Below are 27132 nucleotides of genomic sequence, written 5' to 3'. Positions count from 1 at the left end.
AAATATGCATTCACGCAAATAAACAGACTCTGTGACCAGGTCTGAAAGTGTTTTTGCATGGGAGTAGCTAGATCCCAGATAACTAGAAAAACATTGATTGGAAAATTGATTGCAGTACAGTCCAACACGATTCTAGTTTTTCTTCTGTTAGAAGAAGATGATTAAAACACATTTGTTTGGTTCAGCTAGAGACAGAATCATTTATTTCAAACAGAACAGACAGCGTAATGATTGGTTTGGACGGAAAAGTGTGGAGACACTGTATACTCTTCCTGCGTAACAGCACGGATATATTGTTTGTGGGGAATCAGTTCCAATTACTGCTTTGCTTGTTACTAATTCAGCTAAGTTAGGCAATATGCTTATGGATAGCATAGTGTCTCCTTCAACCTTATCATCCTAAAATTATTCCTTAAATGAGTAGTGTGATGCAACATTCTAGAACGAGCGAGAGGCTACAGAATGCCAGTCGGTCACAGACACAGCAATAGAAAGTAAAGACAATAGTCTTTTACCTCACATCGGTATCGTTTTCCGGTATTCACTGGATAACCCTGGCATGTTAATGTTTACGTCAATGTCAGTTTCATCGAGACCTATAAATATTTTCTGTTCAAAACTTTCCATTTTACTCTTATTTTGCGTTGTCTGCTCTGCGTTGCTCTTTTCTTTTCTCTGGCATGGGTTGGTGTTTATTTCTGATCTCTTATTTTGCGGGGGGGGGGGACAATACAGGGGGAAGGGTACTGTCTACAGATTGTTAATGATCACAATGTGTCATGTGTCACATTATATATAAAAATAAAGAATACATTTGAAAAAAGAAATGTTCCATCCAAGACATCTCATACAAGTAAAAAAGGTTTGGGTTTATATTGGACTAATACCGGAGTGATTGTAGATTCTCTATTGAATGCTTTTGGATGAAGTAGCCTTGCACAACAAGACAGCATTCACGTGAACAAAAATCGTCGAAATTGGTTAAACACTTACACTGAACTTCAAGAAGAATAGACGTAGGCCTACAATAACACACATTCAGTCCACACTGAACAGCTTAAACTACCATATTTTACGTGGAACATAATCAATACACGTCTACAATGAGCCAACGTTTTTACACTTTTCACCCAGACCCCCACCATCAACACCACCCAGACCCCCACCATCAACACCACCCAGACCCCCACCATCAACACCACCCAGACCCCCACCATCAACACCACCCAGACCCCCACCATCAACACCACCCAGACCCCCACCATCAACACCACCCAGACCCCCACCTTCAACACCACCCCACCCCCACCTAACCAGTCATAGATCTGTCCCTCCATCTGAACGGCTGAGATGTAAAAACATTTCCATATCCATGCAAATCAGACGTGTGGTTCACACCAAGCGGAGGTTAACAAACACTTGACGACTTGAGGCCCAGTCATCCCCATCTGACTGTGATAAGGAGAACCGAAATAGAGAGGGTAATGTGGCTTCCTCCACACATTCATATGGGAAGAATAAACCATGCTGGTTATCGCAGACAGTTGTGCTCACTGCGGTTTGCCCGCGCTCTGTGTTATGTAGATGTGTTTGGTGGTAGGCGGAGGTACTCTCACAGCGTTTGGGAACACACAAGGGGCAGTGAAGAGCGAATCCTTCCTCACACACACTGATGTTTGATAAAAACAGTCCTCCAGTTTATTGTCGCCGTACTTTAATTCATCACGTTTTTCCGAATAACACCCCCTACATGGGTATGAAGTGCTTTAGGGACACTGCCGTAAAGAAAAGGTTTAAGCATCAAACGACAGTCAGACCTGGTAACCTTGCTGAGATTATGAGTGCCTTTTCACAGGAACAAAGAGCTGAGTGAGACGCCACTCGCGCAGGCAATTCTAGACTGAATAGCAAAGCAATGAATACAAGCCACCATGAATAATAAATGCACGGGAAAAGATGGAGAGGATGAAAGGAGAAGATGAAAGAACAGAGAAGGATATGGGAGAAAAGAAAGAAACAGAACAAAAAAAGAAAAACAAAGACAGATAGAGAGGGAAAATAGATATGACAAGATGGAGACGCGAGAGAAAAAGAGGGAGAGTGTTATGTAAAGTTTCGATATAATCAGAGTCAGCTATATGCTCAATTTTGATGCTCCCGTTCACGGTTCTTAGCTTTAATTACCTCCATCAGATAAACTACAATCACAAACAGCAGGAGGGAAGACAGAAGGGGGCAAAGCACAGATCAACATGGAGCCCAATATGCTAATAGTTTTCTAGAGGCTAATAGTTTTCTGTGATGCATAGTTTGGACTTGACTTTCAAATGCAGACTTGAAAGAAGAGCATACACATTGTGTGTACTAGCCATTACCACACACATAAGGGAAGGGAATATAAAATTATCTTAACCCTAATGGTAAAGAACCTCCAGTTTGACATCATATTCGATAATCATCATCGATATTCCAACCTTTTTTGACAACATATTTTTATCAGGGGCTTTTAAAAAAAATGAATTGCAGTGAATTCCGTTACATGTCATTAATGAGCTGTTGAGTTATGCCTCTTTCTCAAGGATGTCTACGTTGGCCCTTGGGGATCAAACAACAAACATTTCAGTTATTTTTTCGTTAATACTTAATAACTTTGTTTTACGTTTAGAACTATCTGCACAATATCCCATTTGAGTTTGAGGAATTATAGTTGAGGACAAATATAAAATGTTTATAATGGTAGACTAGAGCGATTAATTTTTCTCCCGATAAGTACTCAGAACGCACTACACAGTAAGAAACTTTCCCCACTATTGGTTAAGAAGTAAGTCCTGGCAGTTTATTTATGAATCTCTTTCCTTTTATTGGACCTTTTCTTCAGGGCCTCCTGTGGATAAGCATTATGCCCAGACTTTACCATCAGCAGAGAGGAATATTAACATGGTGGAGAGTTCTCAAATTCTTTCCAGTTATTTTTCCGTAAACATGTGGCACCATGACAGGCAATGTCGTGGTTAAATCATGCAATATATCCTCCCTGGCTTTATAAGGCAGGATATGAATAGCCCTGCGATGCTCTTGAGTAATGATCATGTTGAGTTGGAGATTGGATCGATCCCATACTGTTACATTGATACCAGCCAGGGATATGGGTCTGCCGTCCTAGGTCACTCATATATATTTAAACGTGTGTGTGTGCGTGTGTATATGCTTGGGTGTGTGTGTATGTGTCTGTGGTTATGTAAGCAAGTGTATATATGTGTGTGTGTGTGTGTGTGTGTGTGTGTGTGTGTGTGCGCGCTTGCGTTTGTGTGTGTGTTGCACACGTGTAGCACACGTGTGATGCATTGCCTCTGCAGGGCTACTGCTGTGCAGAGGGACAGACCGCATGCAAGCTTCTCATTTCTATCCGCACGCGCCTGCTGATATATTTTCCGAAGAAAGAGAAAGCAGCATGATAAAAGCAGTGCCTATCTGCAGGTGAGGGATGGAAATATATCTATTTATCTTTTGCCTTGCTGCCGGCAGACGCTGGAGAGACGAAAGGAGGGAGGGGAGGGGAGAGGAGGAGGGGAGAAGGGGAGGGGAGATGAGAGGTGAGGTGAGGACGGGCGAGGAACGGAGGGGAGATGAGAGGAGAGGAGATTCAAAGAAGGTTGAGGAGAAGGGAGTTGAGGAGATGTTGGGAGAGGAGTAGAGAAGGGAAGTGGGGACAGAAGAGCTGGGGAGAGGAGAAGAGATGCAGGAGAAGGGGAGAGGAAAGGGCAGGCGAGGATCGCAGGGGAGAGGAGAGGTGAAGAGGGGAGAGGAGATGCTGAGGGAGAGAAGAGAGGAGAGGAGATGACGGCAGAGAAGAGAAGGGGGGGGGGGGCCAGCGTCATTGATCTCAAGCTGAAGTAGAAGGTAAGAGCCGCCAAACATGGCCACCACCACACTCCTTAAATCACTGTTGTCTGAATGTCCCAATAAAAGAAAACAAAAAGAAAGAAAGGAAAAATAGAGGAGGAGGTGGGGAAGATTAGGGGAAAAGATGCTGTGAGGGAACGGGTGGGGGGGATGGATGGCCTGTGGGAATGGAGGAGTTTTGTTATCCCTGTGCCCAGGGGGGGGGTTGCTTTTGAGTTTAAATGAGAGGAGAACATATGTGGTGGAGTAGTATGTTGGAGCACAGAGGAGGAAGGATCAGGACACATTAAGGCCGCTGTGGCTAACACCAGGGTAAACAACATTGCTTTTAGGATACTTGCATTCAGCAATTTCTAATGTTGACTGAAACAAAACAAATAATATTAAATAGAATTGAATAAACAAAGAATAGGTGGTTTGTCCATGCTACCCAAATCCCCCCACATGAGCGCTCTGCTTATCAAAGAAACAAGCAGTAAGTCAAGTGGCTCTCTAGGTTTTGTACATCAAGGTTGAACCGCTTTAAAGTTATTTTAAGTGTCAATTTAAGTAAAAGTCTTTCTTTTATAGGAGGATGGATTTTTAAGAGAATTAATTCCCTTTTTAGGAAAGAGGCATAAAGGACATAGATGAACGCTACAGGAACCCTACATTGGGGAACTTGAATCTGCATGCCGTTGTCTGACCATGTTCTCCAACGTAGGAGGTCCCCCGCCCCTCTTCGTGCCCGTTGAGATGGCTAGAGTTGCCAAAATCCATGCACACATTCCCCTGGGTCAGAGGGATGCCATGATTACCGTGATTAGCACCGGCCGAAACGGGCTGATTTCCTTTGACAGAACCTCTCAGGAGTGTGGCCGGCGCGACCTAGTCGATCAGATGTGTGTTGAGAATTTGGATTTGGACAAAGGCAGCTGATACCGCCACCACCAACCACCACCCACCCAGTCCTGATTGCGACCCACAGACTGAACCTTGCCCCTCTCTGATCACCGCCCGCGGGGGGGGGGGGGGATCGCTTCCTGTCGGCCTAGGACCTCCAAATAGATAATGTATTTTGTCTTTTAGGCCCTCTTTCCTACTTTCCCTCCCAAGTGTCCTTGACCCCTCGGTCATCTTCTAATTACATCACTTCCTCTAAGGCTACGACCCTCGAGGAGATAGCTTAAGTAGTCTTTAATGCACTCTTTGGTACGAAACAGACCCCAGGTTTCTGGCTGCTCACTGCCAAGTGCCCTAGACCCATGTCTTCGCTGGGACAGTCTAAAATGTTAGTTTTTTTATTCAAAGAACATGAAGTTATATACATACAAATAACACAAAAAGTAAGAGATAGCACATAACCTAAAGACAAACAACATGCAAGCTATGTCGCAAGCAGCCTTGAGAGAATACCAAAGCACAGTAGAAGATGCTGAATTAACCCTCAAACAAAACATTTCTTGCTAGAAATTTTATGAAAACGCATTTTACTGCCGAAACTACTTTTTGAGAATGAACAGAATGTCATCCATTTGTTAGTTCAGACAACTTGACGGTCACTCTTTGTATTGCTGGTTTCTTTGACCAACCGGTAGGTGCACTGGACCAGAGAAACGGTTGTTTTAGGTAGTGTTGACAAACCCCGTTTTCTGTTGTTTAGGTTGATTGACAAGCTGGTTTGATAGCCTGTCTCTCTGACTGTCTTTCTATAATACAGTGCAATCCACTGGTTACCTTTTAATATTAAATGCTACAATCTCTATTCCTTAAACCTCCAATCTATAATCGGTGCAGAGGTAGAGCTGTCAGCCCAGACACTTGGTCAGCTTTGGGTCATGTAGAATAAATGTAAAACGAGAAGAAAACAACCCTGTTTTCTTCCAGATTATAAAGATCAACTAACAGCCAATTATTAAACCCAAGACAACTTTCAACAAGGTTAACGGCAGGGTTAATATGTGTGCCCAAATGGCTATGTTTACCATTTAAGTTTCTTAGCAACAGAAAGTCAATAAACACAGTGCACACAACGCATGGAATAAAAAGTCAAAAGAAAGAAACTTTTGATTTTAATTGATGTCATTTATATATATATATTTTTTATTGTTGTTTCATTTTCATTGTTGTTACAAACTGTTTCTAACCTTTATCATAACCCAAATGTACTGTTATTGGATACACTAAAATCCAACATAAGACCTATGGCTTAAGATGCTAACAGCTTGCACCTTGCCTTTAGCATATCACTATTCAGATCAGCCTTGTTTCTTTTCTTTAAATGTCATAAAAATTGATGGGGGCAATTAGTCCTGCTACAGTCAATAGTCTAGTGGTTAGCCACCTTGGGGAGCACGTTTGGTTCCTGCAGTGGTTAATGGGTAAATAATTAACAGGTAAGTACACTCAAGTCTTATTTGGATATATGGGTGTCATTAATCCGTTAGTGGAAGCTCCGTGAGATTGCCATGCTTCATTAATTCAGACACATCAACACAGGTCCTAACGTCGCACATCTGTTGTTCCACACAAACTTTGCATAAACAACACACAAACAGTTCTGCATGTTCAGTGCGGGTTCAGACAGGTTTAGATTTAAAAATGAGATACGACTGAGCACTGATGTAAATGGGGGTCATGCAAAGCAGTTTGCTCTCCATTTGAAAATGTTTTTTGGATTTGGATTACAGTTTTGCCGAGATTGGCCCCTTTATTTGAAAACCAACGCACACTCAGCCTTTGTTATTGCGTTTCGCACTCACAGACAAACCTTGCGGCTGTGCTATATGTGAATAAGCTGAAACGTCAGGCGTTCATCCCCACCAATATGGCTCTTGTTATCTGTCTCATGATTGGACAAGTCAGCCAGCAGTGTATCCCAACGCTATCGCACTGCGGGTGTCGTGAGGGGGTCAAACCAACAAAGATGTAATTGCTGCTCACTGCAATTCCCGGGACATGTTTGTTGCATACAAAACAAAAAAAAACATTCAAGGAAAATCTCAAACAAATGAAGTGAATAAGGCATGTGCATCTAGCATGGAGGTTATAAGAAAACCTTTAGAATGCATCATATGGCGGTGGCTATGTGGTTTTAAATAGACTCCTCCTCAACAGTTATTTTTGTGATCGCTGCTACACCACCTAATCTCAGCATGGCTGACACACAACAAAGGGGGGTCCCCAGGGTCCCCTTTGCTACTGCTCCCAGGATCCCAGGACGGAGAGGAAGGGGGCCTCTGTGAGGGTAATCCGGGGATATTCATAGAGACGTACAGCGGCCGGGGCTCCTGAAGATGGAATGCAGCGGGGGCTCCCGCCGGACGGTCGGCGGGGCAGGAGGCATTCGCTCACAAATTCAATTAACTCGCGCCGAGCCACGCTCGATTGGTCAGCGGTCGGCCCAATCGCTATCAGTCTCTGTCAGGCCGCTCCGTCAGAGGCACATGAGCAGCGCGCCGGGACACGAGACGCTAAGTGGGAAGGCTAATATAACTCCTTTAGCATCTACCTTTGCATTCAGGCGCCGCCGTCGAGGCCGTTTACTTTGCGGTGCGACCTGCGGTGGTTCAGCACAAAGGCTCGGTGACAGATTTGCGATTGGACGCATTGCATGATTTTAGTTGACCGGTTGCTAGGGTTTCTTTTGCAGCTGGTGTGAGAAGATGATTGGTGTATATTTGTGTTTGTGTACACTTGAAATATAGCTGAACGATGTGCCCCATGTCATGCGCCTCTCCCTGGTTGTTACATTATCGCTCACACTTATACTGTGTTGCTTATGATGTGATGATGGCGCCACCCTGCTATAAGAGAACCGCAGCAGGTTAAGATCTGTGCGGTAAGGGAGGAAATTGACTTTAAACTGCCTTTTATAGAGGCGTATGTTTGTGTAAAGCCTGTAGGAAAACCTCAATCACAACACAAAAGCAGCAGCAGATTGCGGCACACCACTGCTTCGAGGGTCGTGTGTAAATGATGAATTTACACACGCCTGAACTCATTAATATTTGATCCTTAATTACTTTTTAATGCAATAAAACTGTCAAACAGGACCTTGCAAAGTATAATACGGAGATGAACAAGACACTGAGATCGTAACCGAACAGAGAAAGAAATTATGGGCTTGCAAGAAATTGTATTACAAGAAGTAAATCAAATTCCCATTGACTAATAAGGGAGGCTTAATGCATCCAATAACGCAGGGCCACCAATAGCCCGTTAACTTAGAGGAGCTTCATGTCTCTTGTGGTGTTAACTTAGAGGAACTACATTTCTCCCCTGGTGTTAACTAAGAGGAGCAACCTTTATATTGTGGTGTTAACTTAGAGGAACAACATGGGCCCTATTTTAACGGTCTGAAACGCAAGGGAGAAGCGGCAAGCGCAAGTAGCTTTGTGGGCGGTTCTATGGCGATGTCGCTAGTTTACTGGCGCAAAAAATGACTCTTGCGCCCGGCGCAAATCTAAATAGGGTTGGTCTGAAGAAGCCTAATTACCCGTAGGTGTGGTTTGGGCATAACGTACAATAAACCAATGAGAGTGCCAGCTCCCATCCCCTTTAAGAGCCATGAGCGCATTTGAATCTGACGAGTTGATATTCTGACAGCGCGTCTGCAGTCTCCAATGAGACAGATGCACATGAATTTCAAACTTCAAATGGCTCAGTTTATGGCCAAATAATACGGCCTAATTCACACATGGAATAAGGTTTTCTTCCACATCTTCAGAAATACTGAGTCCTCAAATAAATTTCGGCAAAGAAAATTTATATGATATAACATATGATATGCGGTAACTGTGGTTCTATTTAATGATATAGGCAATACATTATTAACATCGTTTCTTATTAAGAAACGATGTGTGGGAGGAAGAAACGTTAAGTATTGTATGCATTATCGCTATCGACTTGTGTTCCTAATATGCATGTGTCCCCCCGTTAATATACATTGGCATGGACTATATTATGCGTTACGTGTTTAGTTTGCGTGTGTTTAAACTGATGGACACACACACGCGCACCTGCATTCATTAATTCTTTTACACATACACACGCGCGCCTGCTTTCATTCATTCTTTTTAACACTCACTTGCGGTAAAACAATGCTTTCTCACGAACAAATACTCATCAATCCTAAAAGTTATGGTCATGTACACGATGTCTGTGTCAAGAAAATATGTGTTTGCAGATGCATTGATTTAAAAGTACAACTTATTACCGCTGTATCAGCTGTTCTTTCCCAAATAATTTACCAAGAATGTGTGGCTAGGTAGATGAGAGACGCAAAGTGTATACACGAGGTGCCCAAGCAACATTATGCATGCGCCCTTTAAATAGCATCTGAACAACGCGCCACTGACTTTAAACCAGGTATTTCCTGGTTTGTGGCGCAAGTGGTTTCTGAAACTGCAAAATAGCACCAGGGAACTTTTGCGCCAGAACACGCCTCCTCCTTTCGCCGAACCGCCCTTTGGGGCGCAAGATCATTCCCTAATTTACCGACGCGGGCGCAGGAGGGAAAAGAACGCTCTGCGCCAGTTGCAAACTAGATACGACACATGCGCCAGTGATTAAGTCAATTGCACCGGATGCAAGATAGGGCCCCATGTCTCTTATGATGTTAACTTAGAGGAACTTCATGTCTCTCGTGGTGCTAACGAGAGTTTAGTGTTAGTGTGGCCCGCGCGTTGTTGTCAAACGCACATTTTGGCTGAGTCGCTTGCCCCACTTTTTTATCACTTGTGATAGGGCGACCAGATGTCCCAGTTTTGCCGGGACAGTCCCAATTTTGAGTTGCGCGTCCTGAGTCCTGACAAAAGCTCCCGGTTTCCACCAACCACTATGAAATGTCCCGTTGTCAGCGATTACATAGCCAACGTGATCTTATTATAGCCCGATCATTAACTTAGATTGGGTCAGTTGCGCTACTTTTTTTTGTGGCATACTTGATGTGGCCCAGCCTGACCCAGACTCTACCTCCAGCGGCCCCCAGGTAAATTGAGTTTGAGACCCCTGACTTAGAAGAACTATATGTCTCTTGTGGTGTTAACTTAGAGGAACTACATTTCCTTCTGGGGTTAACTGAGAGGAACTACATTTCCCTTTGAGTGGCCACTTGTTAGAAAAGTGCTACATAAATGCAGTCCATTTATGCCAGGGCTTCACAAACAGTCATGGCTGCCGCTCAAGTTTCATGCTTGTTATTTTGAATATATCACACCTTGTTGTACTTCCAAAGTTGAAAGCAAAGATGTTTGCGTGTTTCGACGTTGATGTCTAGTCCATTTACAAATGGGCCCAATCAGCCAGGACGGCCCTGATTAACGAATCGGTTCCACTTAACGCGCTTGGTTGTGAATATTGTATATGGTTGCCTAGAGCCATTTGACATTTGCTCAATATTTAAAAAATTAAATAGGCTGCTTGGGGTACTTGGGAAAGGTGCTCGGAGCAACATGGAGCTCCCCTTGTGTTGTGTTGGGGGAGATGTGGCTTTCGACAGGCCCCTAGGCTAGACATGAGAGATGGAAAGGGAAGAGCTCAGCGCTACCGGATAACATTCCACCACACTTTATCAGGAGCTTAGTGAATTAAGTGTTTTGTCTTATGCTCTTTTGGTCCTTGCGTCCTGGACTGATACTGTGATCATTAGTCCACTGATGATTTTTTCCAAGTGAGCTTTTGTTTTCTTTTCCTTCTTTTGTGTTCGAGAACATTATCTCCTTGATGGAACTCCTTAGATTGTTTAGATATGGTGCGTAGGTTACGTCTTGACGTTGTTGGCCCTAGATGTTATTATCCAAGAACAATTATACAAGAACTTTATACAAGTACTACTCAAAAAAGAAACATAGATTTACTGAAGAAGTAGAAATCTCAAAGAGAATGTTTTTTCCTTGAATACACCATTCACTGTAGTCTCACCTTATTTTATATATAAAATATAAATAAATATATAAATATATATATATATATATATATATTTATATATATATATATATATATATATATATATATATATATATATATATATATATATATACATATAAGGGCTGTTAAAATTAGCGTGATTCCACTTACTTGACATTCAATTACACTTGCAGTAAGGGACTGCCTTATTACAATTTCATTAAGTGACAGCCTGTTTACAATTCCAAAATCTATGGTGCTACTTATTTGAATTTAGCTACACTTGTAGTAACTGTTGGTTTACAATTGTACTAATTAACTGCCTCTTTACAATTCCCAAATCTGTGGTGTTCCGTAAGTTTCATATTCAACCCACACTGAGTGAGTCAATAAAACTCCCTCAAGATCACTTTATCTAGTTTTTGCTTATTAAGTACATTTGGTATGAATGATAATGTGTCATTCCATTTGATAATCTCAACTTCAATTGAAGTGGGTTTAAAATAATGTGATTAATTGTGAGATAACTCAGCATACTATGCGATTAATCGTGAGTTAACTCACCAATACTATGCGAATAATCGCAATACATTTTTTTATCGTTATATATACATACACACATATTCTTCATGTGCTGTACTCAGGTTACAATGAACTTGAAATATAGATGCAGCGAAAAAGTAAACAATCACAAAAGCTTGACTCAGAGTGAGTGGGAGAGAATATATCTAAAGACATGTGCACAGTTCTATGAATGCACTGTATGCATAGACTTTATATATCCGTCTCTCCGCCATTAGGCTTCTCCTGCTTGTCCCCCTCCACCGGCACGGCGAACACACGTGTGCATTACCCGATGTGAGTAATGGCAGCGCCAATAGGACCGGGTGGTTACAGGACTGACAGGAGGGGATGCAATGAAATCACACTCACGTCAACAGTGATCGATCACCTGTGCTCACGGCTCATGCACACAACCCCTGCACCCCCATACCCAGCCGGGTAAAATACGATCCGTGTTTGTGACCTTCCCCGTATGGGAACCCCAACAAAAAAAGAAAGAAGATTGTATCCCTTTTCCGTTTTGTTTGACGACGGAAACCGCTTGGCCCTGTAAAGAACGTGTCTTTTGATCGTACTGCACTGGAGGCCTTGTATCTACATCTTTGCTTTATTCATTCATCCTTTCCCGGCCGCCACATCCCCTCTCCCTGATGTGTCCCATTCGGTCTGCGCCATTGGCTTCTTCCCCCCTATATACCTGCCCATTCCGGCTCCCTGTCTCTCTGCCACCAGCACTCAGCCAGCCACCGGGCCGCACCGCCGTCATGATGGATGGGCCTTGGGGGCGCTGCCGCCACCCCCCCACACGGCGTGGCGGTGTGTTACCTTATCACAGAGTGCCGGACTCGGCGTGACGCTCCATTAGGAACCCTCCCGCCACTCGCCCAAACGGGTTAGGGAAATGGTGCGGGCGGAGACAAGGTCACCAGTTCGGATTCCCAGGGTGGAGGGGAAGGTGAGCTGGGGAAGTGATTGGGTGGGGACTGGGGTCTGGGATAAAGGAGGGGGTACATGGGTGTTGCTGCCTCTGCGTCACTGCTCCATTTCATGGCTGAGAGAAACGTGCAGTTTTCTCTTTTGCACCATCATGGTATGGAAGATGGTGGATAATTGCGGCATTTAGGGGGATTCACTCCCAGCCACAAGCGACGGTGATGTTCTCCAAAGTCAGTAAAGTACCTCATATTAATGTAATGGACAACAGAAATCCGTAATTTATTTCTAATAAGGTTATTAAGGGTTACCAAGGTGTACATTAAGCATTGATGCAATGATGTCCCCTTGCAAGCTCAGCTGATTTTCATACTATTTCATGTTACGGTACAGCTGAATGAAGCTACAGCCTTTTGGAATCAGACCACACCCCTAAAATCCTGGGTCCTTACAAGACAAGAGATTACAAGCCTACTTTGAGATGCATATAAATATAGTTTAGGACATTATCTTGTGGGGTGTGTGTAGTGTATACATCCCTCCATGATTAAGATTGCATTATACATCACTTTAAATATAAACAAAAACATTGAATCTAGTATAGTAGTAGTATCTAGCAGAACAGTGTCCCATTCACATGCATTATTACACCCCATGCAAGGAGGGCAAGGTGCTGTCCCTTGAATATGCATCATAACATCATGTAGGATCAGAGGGTTTATGATGCCCATCTGCGGTAAGCATAAGGCTACGCTAAAGTGGATTATTTTGGTTTCCCACTAGTTTGGTTTTTCTCTCGAGTAACAGAGGAGTACCGCACAGTTGGTGTGAATGTTAATGAGAGCGGGATCGCTCGTGCGACGCCACCAAGAGGCTGCATTCTGCCTTGAAATTGGGAGGATATACTAGGTAGATATTGGCACAGAGGCTGCACACAAGTTGCTTTGGGTGGAGCAAATTGGATTTCTTGTTGGCTCTGTGACTGATGAGTTAATTAACGTTGAAGAGAGCGCGGAGGGAGAGAGAGAGGAGCCAGACACTGCTCTGTTTATTTGTCCTGTATTGACTATATCTCCTCCCACTTCACTGGCCTGAGTAATCGCTGTCCTTCTGTGTTTGGAAAAGACTGAGTAAAAGGAGTAGAAACTATGGTTGGGTTCATCTTAAACCAAGGGGGGGGGGACTCCAACTCTGGTAAAAGAGTGTACCAAAGGCTTTCAGTCTGTTGTGTACACGAGTGAACTGCGACAAGACAAAATTAAAAGTCTTTAAAGGAATCAATAAGCCCACCAATTTGTAGAATGATGTTGGCCTTTTTTTTTTTTGGGCCGCAATAAACAAACCATGAATATTATTTTCCTGTCAAGAGAGATAATGCCAGGGCAGTTAGTGAAAGGAAAACAACACACACCGTATGTTTTGATCGGTCACAATAATATCAGCCATGAGCTGCAGCAATTAACTATGCACAGGCTCATTAGGACAATGAGAGCGGTAGACCAAGATCCCTGGCGGCGTATGAGTTTGAACCGAGAACCTTCTGCGGATTCAGCAGCACCGCAGGGCTGTAGAGGATGCTTGGTAATGGGACTAGTCCTGCAACAGGTGCAGGCTGCTGCAGAGCAGGTAGGAGGAGGTAAGGAGGAGAATAGACTAGATGTCAACAGGCGGGGAAGCCAGTGTTTGTTGACAGCGATTTGGATTTTCTTCCCCTTGGCCCAGCAGAGCGAAGCAGGGGGAAGGGACAAGGCCGAAGAGAACAGAGGCCGGGCACACAATGGGATTCTTTTTTTCTCTCCGTCTCATTTGTCGCCCTTGAATGTCCTGTCAGCTGAGGCCAACGCCCGGGGAACATGATGATCTCGTAAGCAGGGGACAATTATGCTGGGTTCGACTGAGGCCGCATTTGCATGTGCGACTGGACCTGACACGATGTCCGTACAAGAGACTGTTCCCCAGAGAGCTGTTCAAATTCATTTGGGAAGAGATTTAGAGTTAATAATTTCTTCCACAATACCGGAACATAAATAAATAGCAGCTAGGTATGCCATCAAATTAGCTGAATAAAAATATTTCTCCTTAAAATTCATATGTTTCTCTTGAGAAAATACCTCTGACAATAACCTGTTTCGTTACATCCAACTATATGAACGTATTTAGCATTAAGCTGTGATATAATTGATGATAAGATGTAATTTATTTTCCCTCTGACCAAACGACCGCCAAACGACCTTTCTATTAATTCCGCCTCAGCGGTAACCATGCATACCGCTCCTTCTCCGTCGGAGAGGTGAAAGAGACGTGATCCATTTGTAGAACATGGGGGGGGCAGTCAGTTTTATGAGCCATCTCCATTGCTTTCAATTTAATGAAAAACCTTAAAGGAATTCATCCTCCGTTTCAGAAGAGCATGTACATTAATTTATAATGGCAGAGATGCCCAGTTGGGATCCACATATTTATTATTTAGACCGTTTCTTCTTTTGTTTGTTTCACATATTAGTTAATTTCCAATTTCCTGGATTCATGTCAGATTTTCTGTTTTGCAGTTTTTAAGTATTTAAGACATGATACGACTATCTGACCAAAATAAGGCTTTGAAGAGAACGGAGAATGACGACTATGAACCAAAATAAGGCTTTGAAGATAACAGAGAATAGGCTTGACAGATGGAAAAGCATTTCACACCCTTGCTCAGTCCAGAATCTCTGGCGAGATATTAGCGCCACTCAGGAACAATTATAGCCAACCATGAGGGGAATGAGGTATGGCCTAAACATTCTCGCATCATTATCTTGCTACTGTTTATCACTTTCGGAAAAAGGTGGGTAGGTGAGGAGCCCACAAATTTGTTCTGGTTGCACACAATTGATTCTCTGGGATGTAGCATAAATGTATAAACTCAAGCTGTCACTTCTGTGCACATTAGTGGTGTGATACCGACGGTACACTTTGTGGCGACAGACATATGAAGTACGTTCCAGTATAAGTGGATGAAATGTCAGCCCGAAGGTTGTCCTGAACTTTGTGTTTGTACTATGTTTCTCACAAGTATTTTATTTTGTTTTGTGAGTAGCTGCAGTTGAGGCTGCTGACTGATAAGTCTTTCATTTGATGGGGAACTGTAAACGTCAAATACAAAAAAAAAGAGTTAAAGAAAGAAATATTGAAATGGAAGACAAAATAGCTCCATTGCTATATATTCTTTGAACGTCAGCAGCTGTGTATTCTGTTATAAAGTCGCTGTACTTCTCATTCCAAGAAATGTATAGATAAATATATACATTTGATTTGATGCAACATGCCATGTGTAGGCTGCTTCAGTGGGGAGGATTACAAAGAAACAACATGTTGTATGATATCTATGTGTCTTTTTTATATTCTTCCTTTAGATAGCGGTTCACTGTTTGTGCATCCTGCTAAGAGGAAATTGAATCAGCTATAATAATTTAATGTTCTTTGAGTTCTTGGAGGATGGCGGAGGAAGACATTGACGTTAGTATCTGGGTGTCATGCACAACACGATGAAGTCAACAAATTAAACTTGCAGAAAGGAAATGTCTCTCTTGAGACATCCCCCGAGTTGTTGAACTGACTCTTCTCAGGGGAATTGGACGGCCTTAAATGCTGCTTGTTTTGTGTTTGGTTTATTTTACTGTGCATTTAGATCACTTGTCTTTGTTTTCTGTATTCATCTGGAATCAATGATAAACCTAATGCTTTGTACCAAAACATGCCGTGTGACTCATGCATCAAACTAATACATCAAAACAACCGACAATTACGCGGTGATCCTATTGAAGGAAAGTGGGAACACGCAGTCATCATTTTATGAGCGCATTTATGCAGCGCATTAATATTCACATTTTTGATTTGTCTCTTTGACTGGGTTGAACCGCATTTGCATATATATATAACTACACAGAGAGAGAGAGAGGGCGAGAAGGAGAGCGAGAGAGAGCGAAGGCTTCACTTACCCACGGTGCAGTTGGTGGTGAAGCGGGGCTCGATGGTGGCCGGGGTGTCCCTACTCACCGGCCGGTCGTAGCTGGTGGAGATCCGGAAGGGTGCGCCGCCGCGGGTCCCCAGTGTGAGGTGCACCACCGCCCAGCTGCCCAGGAGAGAAAGCAGGAGCACCGTCAGCCCCGGCAACAGACCCCTCGGCGGGCAGCAGGTTATGGAGGAGGAGGAGGAGGAGGAGGAGGGGTTGGTGGCGGGCCCCTCTCCACCACCACCACCACCACCAGCACCCCAAGCACCCCCACCACCGCGGTCGGCGGACCGGGCAGAGGGCAGGGGTCCCTCCTGTGTGGACGCAGTGGTGTCCTCCTCCTCCTCCTCCTCCTCCTCCGAGAAGAAGGAGCTGGAGCCCACGGGGGCCCCCTCCTCCTGGGCTTCCTGCGTGGGTTCGGGGGGCTCCCCTTCGTCCCCTGCCTGGTTCTGCATTGGGAGGCCCTCGTCTGTGCCCTCAGCCCAACCCCCTGGTGGCCTGGGGCTCTCTGCCCAGCGCTAGAGGGAGGGGTGGTGGTGTGAGGCCCCAGAGAAACGACCGTAACAAACAGAAACCTGAACGAGGGCCCAAGGCTGTCGTGGAGGAGCACATAAGCCTGGTATTGAAGGGCTGTCAATTGAGCATGCAAGGGCTTGATCACCTGACGAGTTGCCAGCCAGAGGGAGAGGGACAGAGACACAGAGGGAGAGAGAGCGAGAGCAAGAGAAGTGCAAGGTAACGGCCGTGTGTGTAGCAGTCGTTAGTCGTAGTGGAGGAGGGTTACTGTCCAACGACAACTGCCTTCCCGCTTCGCAGACCGCTGCCTCTGTGAAGCCCGACCATGACCCTAATTTCATTAGGCAAATTGTGTTGACATGTCTCCGGCTCCAGCCCCTCCTCTCTCTCCATCTCTCACTCTCTCAAATATTCTACCTCATTCTCTCCTTTTCTCTTCAACTTTCCGTCCAGTCAATATAGGCAAACTAGTCTAGTACTTACTATTTGTAACGTACCTGCTTTCCTAAGAAATAATATGTCTATGCATTTCACAGACAGCATACAGTCATCCAAAATGCATGGTTGATATGAAAAAAAGACTGAGATTGTTATATAAGAGCATAAAGATTGTTTTTATGCGTTCAGCAAGAAATTGATACAAAACTTTAGTATAGTATTGGATGTACAATAATACCGTGTCTAGTCCTGCGCTCCTGTTTTCAGATAAGCTCCTTGGAAAATAACTATAGAAAGGAACCCTTCTGAGAGTCTGTTCACGTTGTGTATTTAGAGTTTCTCAATGGGAAATTGTTTGTGATTCCCTGCCAAATACTGATCCATTGATCCAGCCAACCATCCACATTGTGATATTTTTTCATAACTTTTGGACGGCAATAGCTACCTTGCTTCACGCAACCCAAATCAAATCATTGTAAACACATCATTCTATTCTAACTATTTAGACTGCCATTTAGAGGGTCCAGTTGTCTTCAGTGCTGCTACTATAAAACCTTATATTTTCACATTCAGGATTGTGCACCATTCTGTCTGATGCCAAGTCTTGTTCACACACATACACACACACACACACACACACGCACGCACACACACACACACACACACACACACACACACACACACACACAAACACACACACACACACACAAAGAAAGTCCCCACAGAGTACAGTGTGGACAGTATATAAACCACAGCCTCAGATGTAACACTTTAATACAGGATGAATGCCGGCCGGTTTCGAAAGTTTTTGTGACAGGCTCGGTTTGGGTTTGGGAGGAGATTAGATTTGAAGTCACCACGTTGTTCTGCTCACACACACCTGATGCAAACAAATGAAACACAACACGGGGGAGACTAAACACGACTGCACATTTAACACAAAACCAAGAGGGAGTTCAGCGCAAGTTCAATGTCTACCGCTCACCGATGCTGAAGTAAATGGGCCGTATTTATGTGATGCTTCCTCCAACAAAATGTGGCCACTCATAGCCCTTCAAAATAAATGCGTCAAAATCGCCCATACGTGCAGACATTCACACAGCGATGGGGAACAATGAGGTGCGCCAGTCATTGCGAGCTGCCTCCACACTGAAGAAAGCCTGAGCCGAGGATCAAACCGGCAACCCTATCGCTCGCAGACACCTCCGCCGGCGTGCGTGGCGCTAACCTAATGAGATACTTGAAACCAAAACGACACAGAGATCTATTTTAAAGATGAGGTCTCCACATGCAGATATAGCGTTTCGGAGACGAGACCGAAAAGATTTTGAGATAAAAACAATGAAAAGTGTGATTCAACAAGAGAGGGCATGTGAAAACACCTTAAACCATTCTCCATTAGATTATATATTCAATCTCAGAATAGCTCTTCTACGTCTAGTGAAAACGTAAAACATAAAAGGTCGGAAATAACCGCATCCTCCCAGACACCGCTATCGCGATCACACAACACACTCCATACATTACCCACCCCCTCCTGCCACATATCCCCTCCTCTTCACCCCTCACCCTCCAGTGTCCTGAACCCCTCCCCTCCAGCTCTCCCCCCCCCCCACACACACACACACACACACACACACAGCCAACAGCCATGTGCGCAGGGAGAACTTGTTGCAGCAGATGGGAAGCGATGCGTATCACAGCTAGATGGGGGGCTCCGAGGGGCCGCCTTCACGGCGTGGGACGCGCTCCTTGCCATATCCCATAATAGAAAGGAAATGAAGAACCAGATAAGGGCCTTGACTCACCGTGTCCTTCATAACCTTGAAATTATCATACTAGGCTCGGCTAGTGAGCGCCGCCAAACAGGCTGTGAAAACAGACGGCGGCTCCGCGCGTCTGAGGGGCCAATTGAGAAGGGGCGGGCCTGTGTTGACTGTGAGTAATCAGGGTGATCCTGCACTGGCCTGGACTGTAATTCTATAGCATTATCTCGTTCTCTCTTGTGCGGCTGCTGTCAAGGTGGGCGAAAAACTGCTTGAGCTTTTGTCCGAATGGCGTCTCCGGCCCGATACGAAATCGGAGATTTGTCTAGAAAATGTGATCATGAATGTCCGTCGGTCCGTCTTGTCTGTCTATCTGTCTCTGTGGTTCCGTCCGTCCGTTGGTCCAGCTATCCAGCTATGGACAGTCGGACTTCTAATTAAATAGGCTCGTTCATCAGGGGACTCTGTACTTTTAAGTGCGGACTGTTAACTGCAAAGTCGACTCTATTAGAATGCCTTGGCGAGTCGCTGCTGAGTGACCTTTCTAATGTTGCTCTATTAATTAAAGGCAAAGTCTGTGCTGTTCTGCAGGGGCTGCATCAGTAAAACATCACAACCCTAATGAAAAGTATACCATGTGCAGAGGCCCATCTGTGTGTGTTGGTACATATATATATATATATATATATATATATATATATATATATATATATAGAAACATCATGAATAGCATAGTTAACAAGGGGGTGGAAACGACTTACACTTGATTAACCTACACACGTATGATCGTTCCCCGTTACAACATTCAGTATCTATCAATCTCTCTCTCTGAGAGCTAATGAGAGAGCTTTCCCTTGCATGTGATGTGGTGCACTCAGTGGTGTCAGTAGGGATGGGTATGCTAGTCCTGGGTGGGTAAGGCTGAGGATACAACCCTGAATGCTTCATGAATTTAACTCTTTTTTTCTGTATTACAAAAATAGAACGAAATGAAAAAAAAAACCCAGGATCTTTCAATCTGTCCTTCTGATGATGCTGCCTTAGAGCCCTCAACGATAACATGCTGCTGTTGATCAGATGCTCAGGACGGCTTTGGGTCCTCTGTGTGTGATTCAAGCACACCCCCCCCCCCGACCCCACACCCCTACCACACATTTTGCATGAGTGTGAAGTAGTGTGAAAGAGAGTGCACTGGTGACAGGGCTTGTCCTTGCTCTTAACTTCATGAACTGTATCTGCAAAGTGTGTGTGTGTGTGTGTGTGTGTGTGTTTGTGTGTGTGCTTGTGTGTGTGTGTGTGTGTGTGTGTATTTGTAAATAAGGTGCCAGAGTGCATTAAAAAAAACATCCAAATAGAGCCCAAGACATTTAAGCCCTTTATGTCCTCAAAATCTAGAAACACCCCTGGCTCATCTTAGCAAAGCAAAAAAAGATGATGCTGTATTTATTAAACATGAAATGTTGAATAAAAATAGGATAGGATAGGGCCAAACATTCCTGGCTCCCTATTGCTCATGCTGATGTCTTAATGTTATTAATTTCTTCCTCTATACTAGAACTATTTTTGGGTGTGTGTGTGTGTGTATGTGTTTGTGTGTTCATGTGTGTGCATGCGTGCGTGTGTGTTTTTGTGCTTGCGTGCGTGTGCTCGAGTCTGGCCATTTGTCTTGGTTAGTGCCTGTGAGCATGTGTGAGGATGTAGGAGGTGAGCAACTCCTAACCACATCAGGGCTTATTTGTTTTCTGAGATCAGGTTTGCATTAGCCGAGGGTGTCATCCATCAGAAGCTGAAGAACTGCTGCCTACCTACTGCTGCCTTATCACAGTACCAGCCATTTGTTATGGACTGATGAGAGCTCTCATTGATTCAGTCCACAATAACAGAAAACAGAGAGGCTGGATAGACAAACTGGCAGACCAGGGTGTGTGTGTGTGTGTGTGTGTATATATATTTGTGTGTGTGTGTGTGTGTATATATATATTTGTGTGTGTGTGTGTGTATATATATTTGTGTGTGTGTGTGTGTGTGTGTGTGTGTCTGGGTGAGTGAGAGAGACAGTATGTTTCATTCATGTTACGGCATGAATGGGTGCGTGCCGTATCAACATGTATTAAAGATGAATTGGTTAGAAATAGGAATTACTACTATGAACTAAAGCGCAAAATTAGTCCCACCTCCCTCTGGTCCTGTACTATCAGAAGATAGGGCTGCATTTACATTTACATTTTCATTTAGGGCATTTAGCAGACGCTTTTATTCAAAGCGACTTGCAATGGTTCACACACACATTCACACACCAACGGCGGAGTCAACCATGCAAGGCGACAGCCAGCTCGTCGGGAGCAGTTTGGGTGAGGTGTCTTGCTCAGGGAAACCTAGACACTAGGAGATGCCGGGGATCAAATTAGCAACCGTTCGGTTATAAGGTAATCCGCTCTTATAATATAAACACCTACTAGACCTTTTGTAAAATAAGGTACATTATAAAATACTTATGAACAAAAAATACTTAAAATAAAGTACTAAACAAAACTGGTGGCCATCTTAGATGGCTCACCAGAAGATGGCCATGAGTTTGCATTGCATTCTGGGTCCTCCTCTGTTTTATGTCTGGATGAGATAATGGGCCCTATCTTGCCCCCAGCGCAATTTACTTTCTACTCTGACGCATGTATCGCTGCTAGTTTGCACCTGGCGCAAAGCTGATTTTTCTGCGCAGCAAGGTCGCGCCACTACACTTGCGCCCTGAGAGGAGTGTCGGCGAAAAGCAGAGGCGTGTTCAGGTGCAAATGATACATGGAGCTGTTTTACTGATCGATAAAGCCATTGCGCCACTGACCGGCGCAGACCTTGTCTAAATGCCCTAGCAGATGGCGCAGTTGGTGTTGCTATTTTGACGTGCCTAGGCAGGTCAGTAATATAACATAAACTTACACACACCTATACACAGCACAAACATGCAAACAATTAGCCTAATTTAATCTTATGATGTCAAAGATTTTTCATATGTATGAAAATACATAGAAATAGCATGTGGATTGTGGAAAAATTTTCCATAGGGGCTGGATGAATGAACACTGCAGTAGGCTATGCCATGCGTTAAAATAATAACAATAACAATAATAAACTCGGGCAAAGTAGGCTACATCCCAGCCTTCCAAAACAAAATCTTGTTTTTAGGGTAAATTATACCATTGGTTAAATTATATATTTTGGAAAGAACAGCTGATGCAGCGGTAAGAAGTTGTGCTTTTAAAACAATCCATCTGCAAACACTGTACAGCAAATACATATTTTCTTGACACAGACATCGTGTACAAGCCCATAACTTTTAGGATTGATGAGTATTTGATCGTGAGAAATCATAGTTTCACCGGGAGTGAGTGTTTCAAAGAATGAATGAATGCGGGTGATGCTTGGCGCGTGCTTGTGTACATCCATCTGTTTAAACACACGCACACTATACACGTAACGCATAATACAGTCCATGGCAATGTATATTAACACATGCATATTATGAACACAAGTAGGTAACGATAATGTATACAATACTGTTAAGGAACTATGTTAGTTAATGAATTGCCGCATATCATTAAATAGACCCACAGTTGCGGCCACAGGTACGCATATCATATATGTTTTAAGTTCTCTTTGCCGGTGCAACTTTCTATGGTCTGCTTAAGATTTGTTTGCCTTCCTCTTACTTCACCATTGACCAAGAGCTTGTCCGTGACCCTTTCCTAGCGTGAGTAGATTTGTGTAGAAATGAAAGCAGCTATTTTAGCCTTGGGTACTATCACAAAGGATCTCATATAGGATATGCAAAGAACTTGCCTGTGTGTATGTGTGTTGTCAATTGGAGTTCATTACACACAAGCCTTGGGCATCTGATACAGAAATAAGGTTTTCAATAACACCAGGCGCACAAGTGTCCGTAGCATTAAATGCTCAATGGGAGTATAGTAAATCACAATTTGGTATTACTTAGCCTTGTAACAGAAACCCTAGCAGACATATCCACACATTCTTTGATCGTAGGTAGGCTGGTGGTTTTAGCATCACATTGAGGGGATTTTATCAAGAGCCTTGAAGATGAAATCAACCACAAATCACGGAAGCGCACACAGCAAATAGTGGCAAGAGGAAGGAAGGATGGGGAGGATGGGGCGCAGGCGAGGTTGGCCTGCGGTTGGTTTCTTAATGTAAGCTTAGAGATTGCAAGATCTGGGACTCCTACTTAAGCCACATTGATTTTGACTGTCAAATAGCATGGCGTACAAAAGGCACAGGGGCAACTATCAGAAAAGGCGATAGATACAATCTAAGCACCTGACAGGCCCTGGTGGGCTAACAGCCTCTTCCACAAAGTTGATTGGGATGCATTTGAATGCCGTCTGTAGGGAGTGGAATCTATTTTGCCGGCGTTGGGCTAAAATGATTGAAGAGAATGAGCTATGGATAGGGTCAGGCCAGGATAGAGATGAATGATATCACTCCATGGACCCGATTGCTGTTTCCAAAGTATGCTGGAAAAGAGTGCTTTCCATTACTTTTGGATGGCACAACTTCAGGGATTTTACAAAGTGACGTTAAAGGGAGGATTTATTATCCAGATTGTTATTCTTATGATCTACTTAACCTTTTTACACATTTTCCAAATACTAATTAATTTGAATTACGCCTGAAAGACAATATTGTGACTAAGAATTCCTGATTATGGCAGCCTGTGGACACGAGCATAAAAGAGTGAAACTAATGGGGGCCAGAATGAGCAGCTGTTTTCATGTGTGCCACATTCAGTGCAATGCATATATTGTGCAAACAAATTATATTGAAATTAATATAAAAAGAGAGTGCTCTTAGCATTTTCACTGTGTACTTTTGGTTTGTAAACATCAAACAAAACACACATACACACTTAGCATGTACACACGCACACACGCGCACACACACACACACACACACACACACACACACACACACACACACACACACACACACACACACACACGTACGCTCGTCCGCACAAAGACACAAACAATCACACACACACACAGGACAGGCACGTGTATGTTCATGTGCATTAAAAAAAAAACACACACACACTAGTAAACAACACTCAAAAGGACACACACATGTCACTGTGATGCAGTTTAAAATGAGAGTGAAAGAATGTAGGCACAGTAGAGTCAATGTACTCTGTAGAAGCCCACGTCGTCTATAAAAAGGGTCTCAACTATGACAAAATATGTCAAGTTGTAAGCCATCATTCTGGCCTTTTCTCTCTGGAATACAAATCGCAGCAGGCAGTCCCGTCACGGTCCTCATATTTTTATACCTCTTCAGGTATGATTTGAGAGCTCTGTGAGTCACACTGGTTAAGGGGATATTTCATGTTCATATATATTGTCAGACACAAGGTCAAACAGACAGAATACACTTAAAACATGTTCCAGGACTCTCATCCCATCTCTAAAAATAATAAAAAATAAAACAAATGTGTTCTCTCTGTTGTGTCACAGTAAATAATATTGAATCATGATTATTTATTTTCGCCCCGCACCCCCCCCCCCCCCCCCCCCCCCAAACCCCCTGAAAAAAATGGTCCAAACACAAAAATGATTTGATATGAACATTTTTCTTCAACTTCAGATAGATAAAAATACAACAACAGAAATAAACACTGCCTATTTTCTATACCAAGGTGGGTAAGATCCTGGGTAAGATAGATTGGATGCTAATGTCTTAAAAAAAGATTAGGAAATCAAAGAGTCAAAAGGCTACCGCCAGGCTAATGACAGAAAAGAACATTAGCAAGAGAGGGAGATGAGCATGACGTAAGACCATAGCCTCATACTCCTGGCCTTACTCCTCCAGTCATGTGGATGTGCTAATGTCTTTTTATGCTAATGGTTTCAAGAACTTTGAAGAGAGCCTTTGACTTTCATGACTTGTGAGCCAAATTAGATCCTTGGCATCCTATGTTGTTTCTACTCTTGCAAATAAATGGCAGGAATGAATCTCTTTGACTACTACAGGTAGATGCAATACGAGGAAAACATTATGATTGTTTCTTATTCAATGAAGGAATTTGGAACCCTTGAATTAAACTGGAGTTAGCGTATCTAAGTAGCCTTGAAGGAGGATTTCAAATGAAATATTTCAGTATCGTGTTTGATAAATCTTTTCAGAATAATACATTTCAGTTAAGTTCAATTAAAAATAACTAAAGATAAAAAGTTGATGTCTGTCGTCAGAGAGTATCAGTTCCTGGTTTGAATCGTTTGCTCAGTGAGTACCTTCCATAGGTTCAATCCAGTGCAGTGCTCACCTAACCTTATGCGACTTCTAGGATATACTCTTCTATGGCACAGTATTCATCTTTTCTTCTTGGCACAACGAAGACCTTCCGGGATGGGGTTAGCCTCGTGGCCTGGGGGGGCCCTCCAGACGAGCAGAGGGTTGCCATCTGGACGTCTTCCAGAGCCGGGAGTAAGAGCACACCCTGTACCAGACCTACGTCTACTCTCAACGCAGCGTGATTTCATTCTTCAGGTCAGCAACAGCTGACCCCATTAATAAATCAAGTTATTTCTTCTTCATTTTCTTTTTTTCTCTTTTACCAGCTGATGAAGCTACTCACTTTCAACTACTGTGTACTCCCTGCTCCCTGCTGTAGCCTTAATTCTCCCGCAGAGTGGAAGAACAGCTGTACGGTTGGACCATGAAATACAACAAAACACCACGGTAGAAGGACTAGGAACAAATACAACAAAATACTACGGCTGGTAGGACTAGGAACAAATACAACAAAACACCACGGTAGAAGGACTAGGAACAAATACAACTAAATACTACGGCTGGTTGGACTAGGAACAAATACACCAAAACACCACGGTTAGACGGATTAGGAACAAATACAACCCAAGACCACGGCTATTCGTACTAGGAACAAACAGACTGATTTAGCAGAACATTTTATCCAAAGCAACTTTCAGTGAATTCAGATTATGGTTATTAGGGAGCAGGTAGGGGGAGGAGGACTAATGAATACACTTGCCTCATAATTAGCCACCAGCAGACGACTCTATAGGGACATTGATAGTACAGGCAGTCTGATATTAAGGTTCAAATGAAAATTTTCTCACATAGAAATGGGGGTTACAGGGCAAAGTGCAAAAGTGAGTTGGGAATCACTCTGGATAACAGGGCATGACAGATCAGCGTCATATCAGCGGTGTCTGTGTAGAAGAGGTATCTCAGCCGCGGCCATGGCGATCAGCTAGCTTGTATGGCGCAGTTACAACTCTAACAGCGCCGTTACTGTATGCAGCACATCTGGGACTGAAACACGGGGAGGACACAAACCAGAGCTTGGATGTACAATTTATCTTCAGGCTGAAGAGCCTGAGGAGCAGAAACAGCTGTGTGCGTTTTTATTTTTTGAAATGGTGCATCGTTTTTCCCCATACAAGTATGCACATTCATTTGGAGAGGAAAAGAAAAAATAATGCTTTTGCTGACACCTAGCAAGCGGGACCAGATTTATCTTGTTTTAATGTCTGCCTATTATCTTCAGTGTTCCGAGAACTCCCTGTCAGGGTTTACATATAGCCCAGCAGGAACAATTAAGCATGGCTGCTCTGTGAACAAGCCATCGATTACCAGCATCATCCCCCCCACAACAGGCCCAGCATCGGACCTGTTGTTGGCCCTCTCATAATTATCTCTGTTTTCCTGCCACTTTGTGCCAATTCATTATCTGACCAATAAGGGATGTTGTTACTAGGTCTGGAAACGGGAATGGGATATAATGAGATATTTATGGCCATAGTTTGTTCTGAGCAGTACATGACTCTTTATGTAGGTGTATTGGAAATGTGATACATATAAATGCCGTGACACATAGCAGATGCAAGCGCTGTTCCGATGACGTTTCCGTTGCCGTTATTCTGGGCGGCTAAGAGAGCTACCTTTGTACTTCCTCGATGTTAGAACAACAACAAACGACTAAAGTTCAATAGAAGAGAAGAGGTGTGACAACCGCTCTCGCGTCCATTTCCAGCTCCCTTGATGCATGACTTCATTTGGTTCCTCTCTCCCTTCCCCCCCCTCTACTCTTATTTCTGATAC

The 27132-nt window shown here is 43.7% G+C and overlaps 1 protein-coding gene across 1 annotated transcript in view; it reads right to left on the bottom strand.

The window, feature by feature from the left end:
* Positions 1-27132, bottom strand: part of alk (ALK receptor tyrosine kinase) — a gene marked incomplete at both ends in the record, with an annotated part of 283418 nt that overhangs the window by 60695 nt on the left and 195591 nt on the right. Inside the window, one exon of the mRNA XM_079752297.1 lies at positions 16266-16399. Coding sequence (XP_079608423.1) covers positions 16266-16399 — 134 coding nt within the window. The remainder of the gene's footprint in view (positions 1-16265; positions 16400-27132) is intronic.

The sequence above is a fragment of the Pollachius pollachius genome (assembly GCF_949987615.1).
Source record: "Pollachius pollachius genome assembly, chromosome: 15".
Lineage (NCBI taxonomy): Eukaryota > Metazoa > Chordata > Actinopteri > Gadiformes > Gadidae > Pollachius > Pollachius pollachius.
This window is presented reverse-complemented; position numbering and strand designations above follow the sequence as displayed.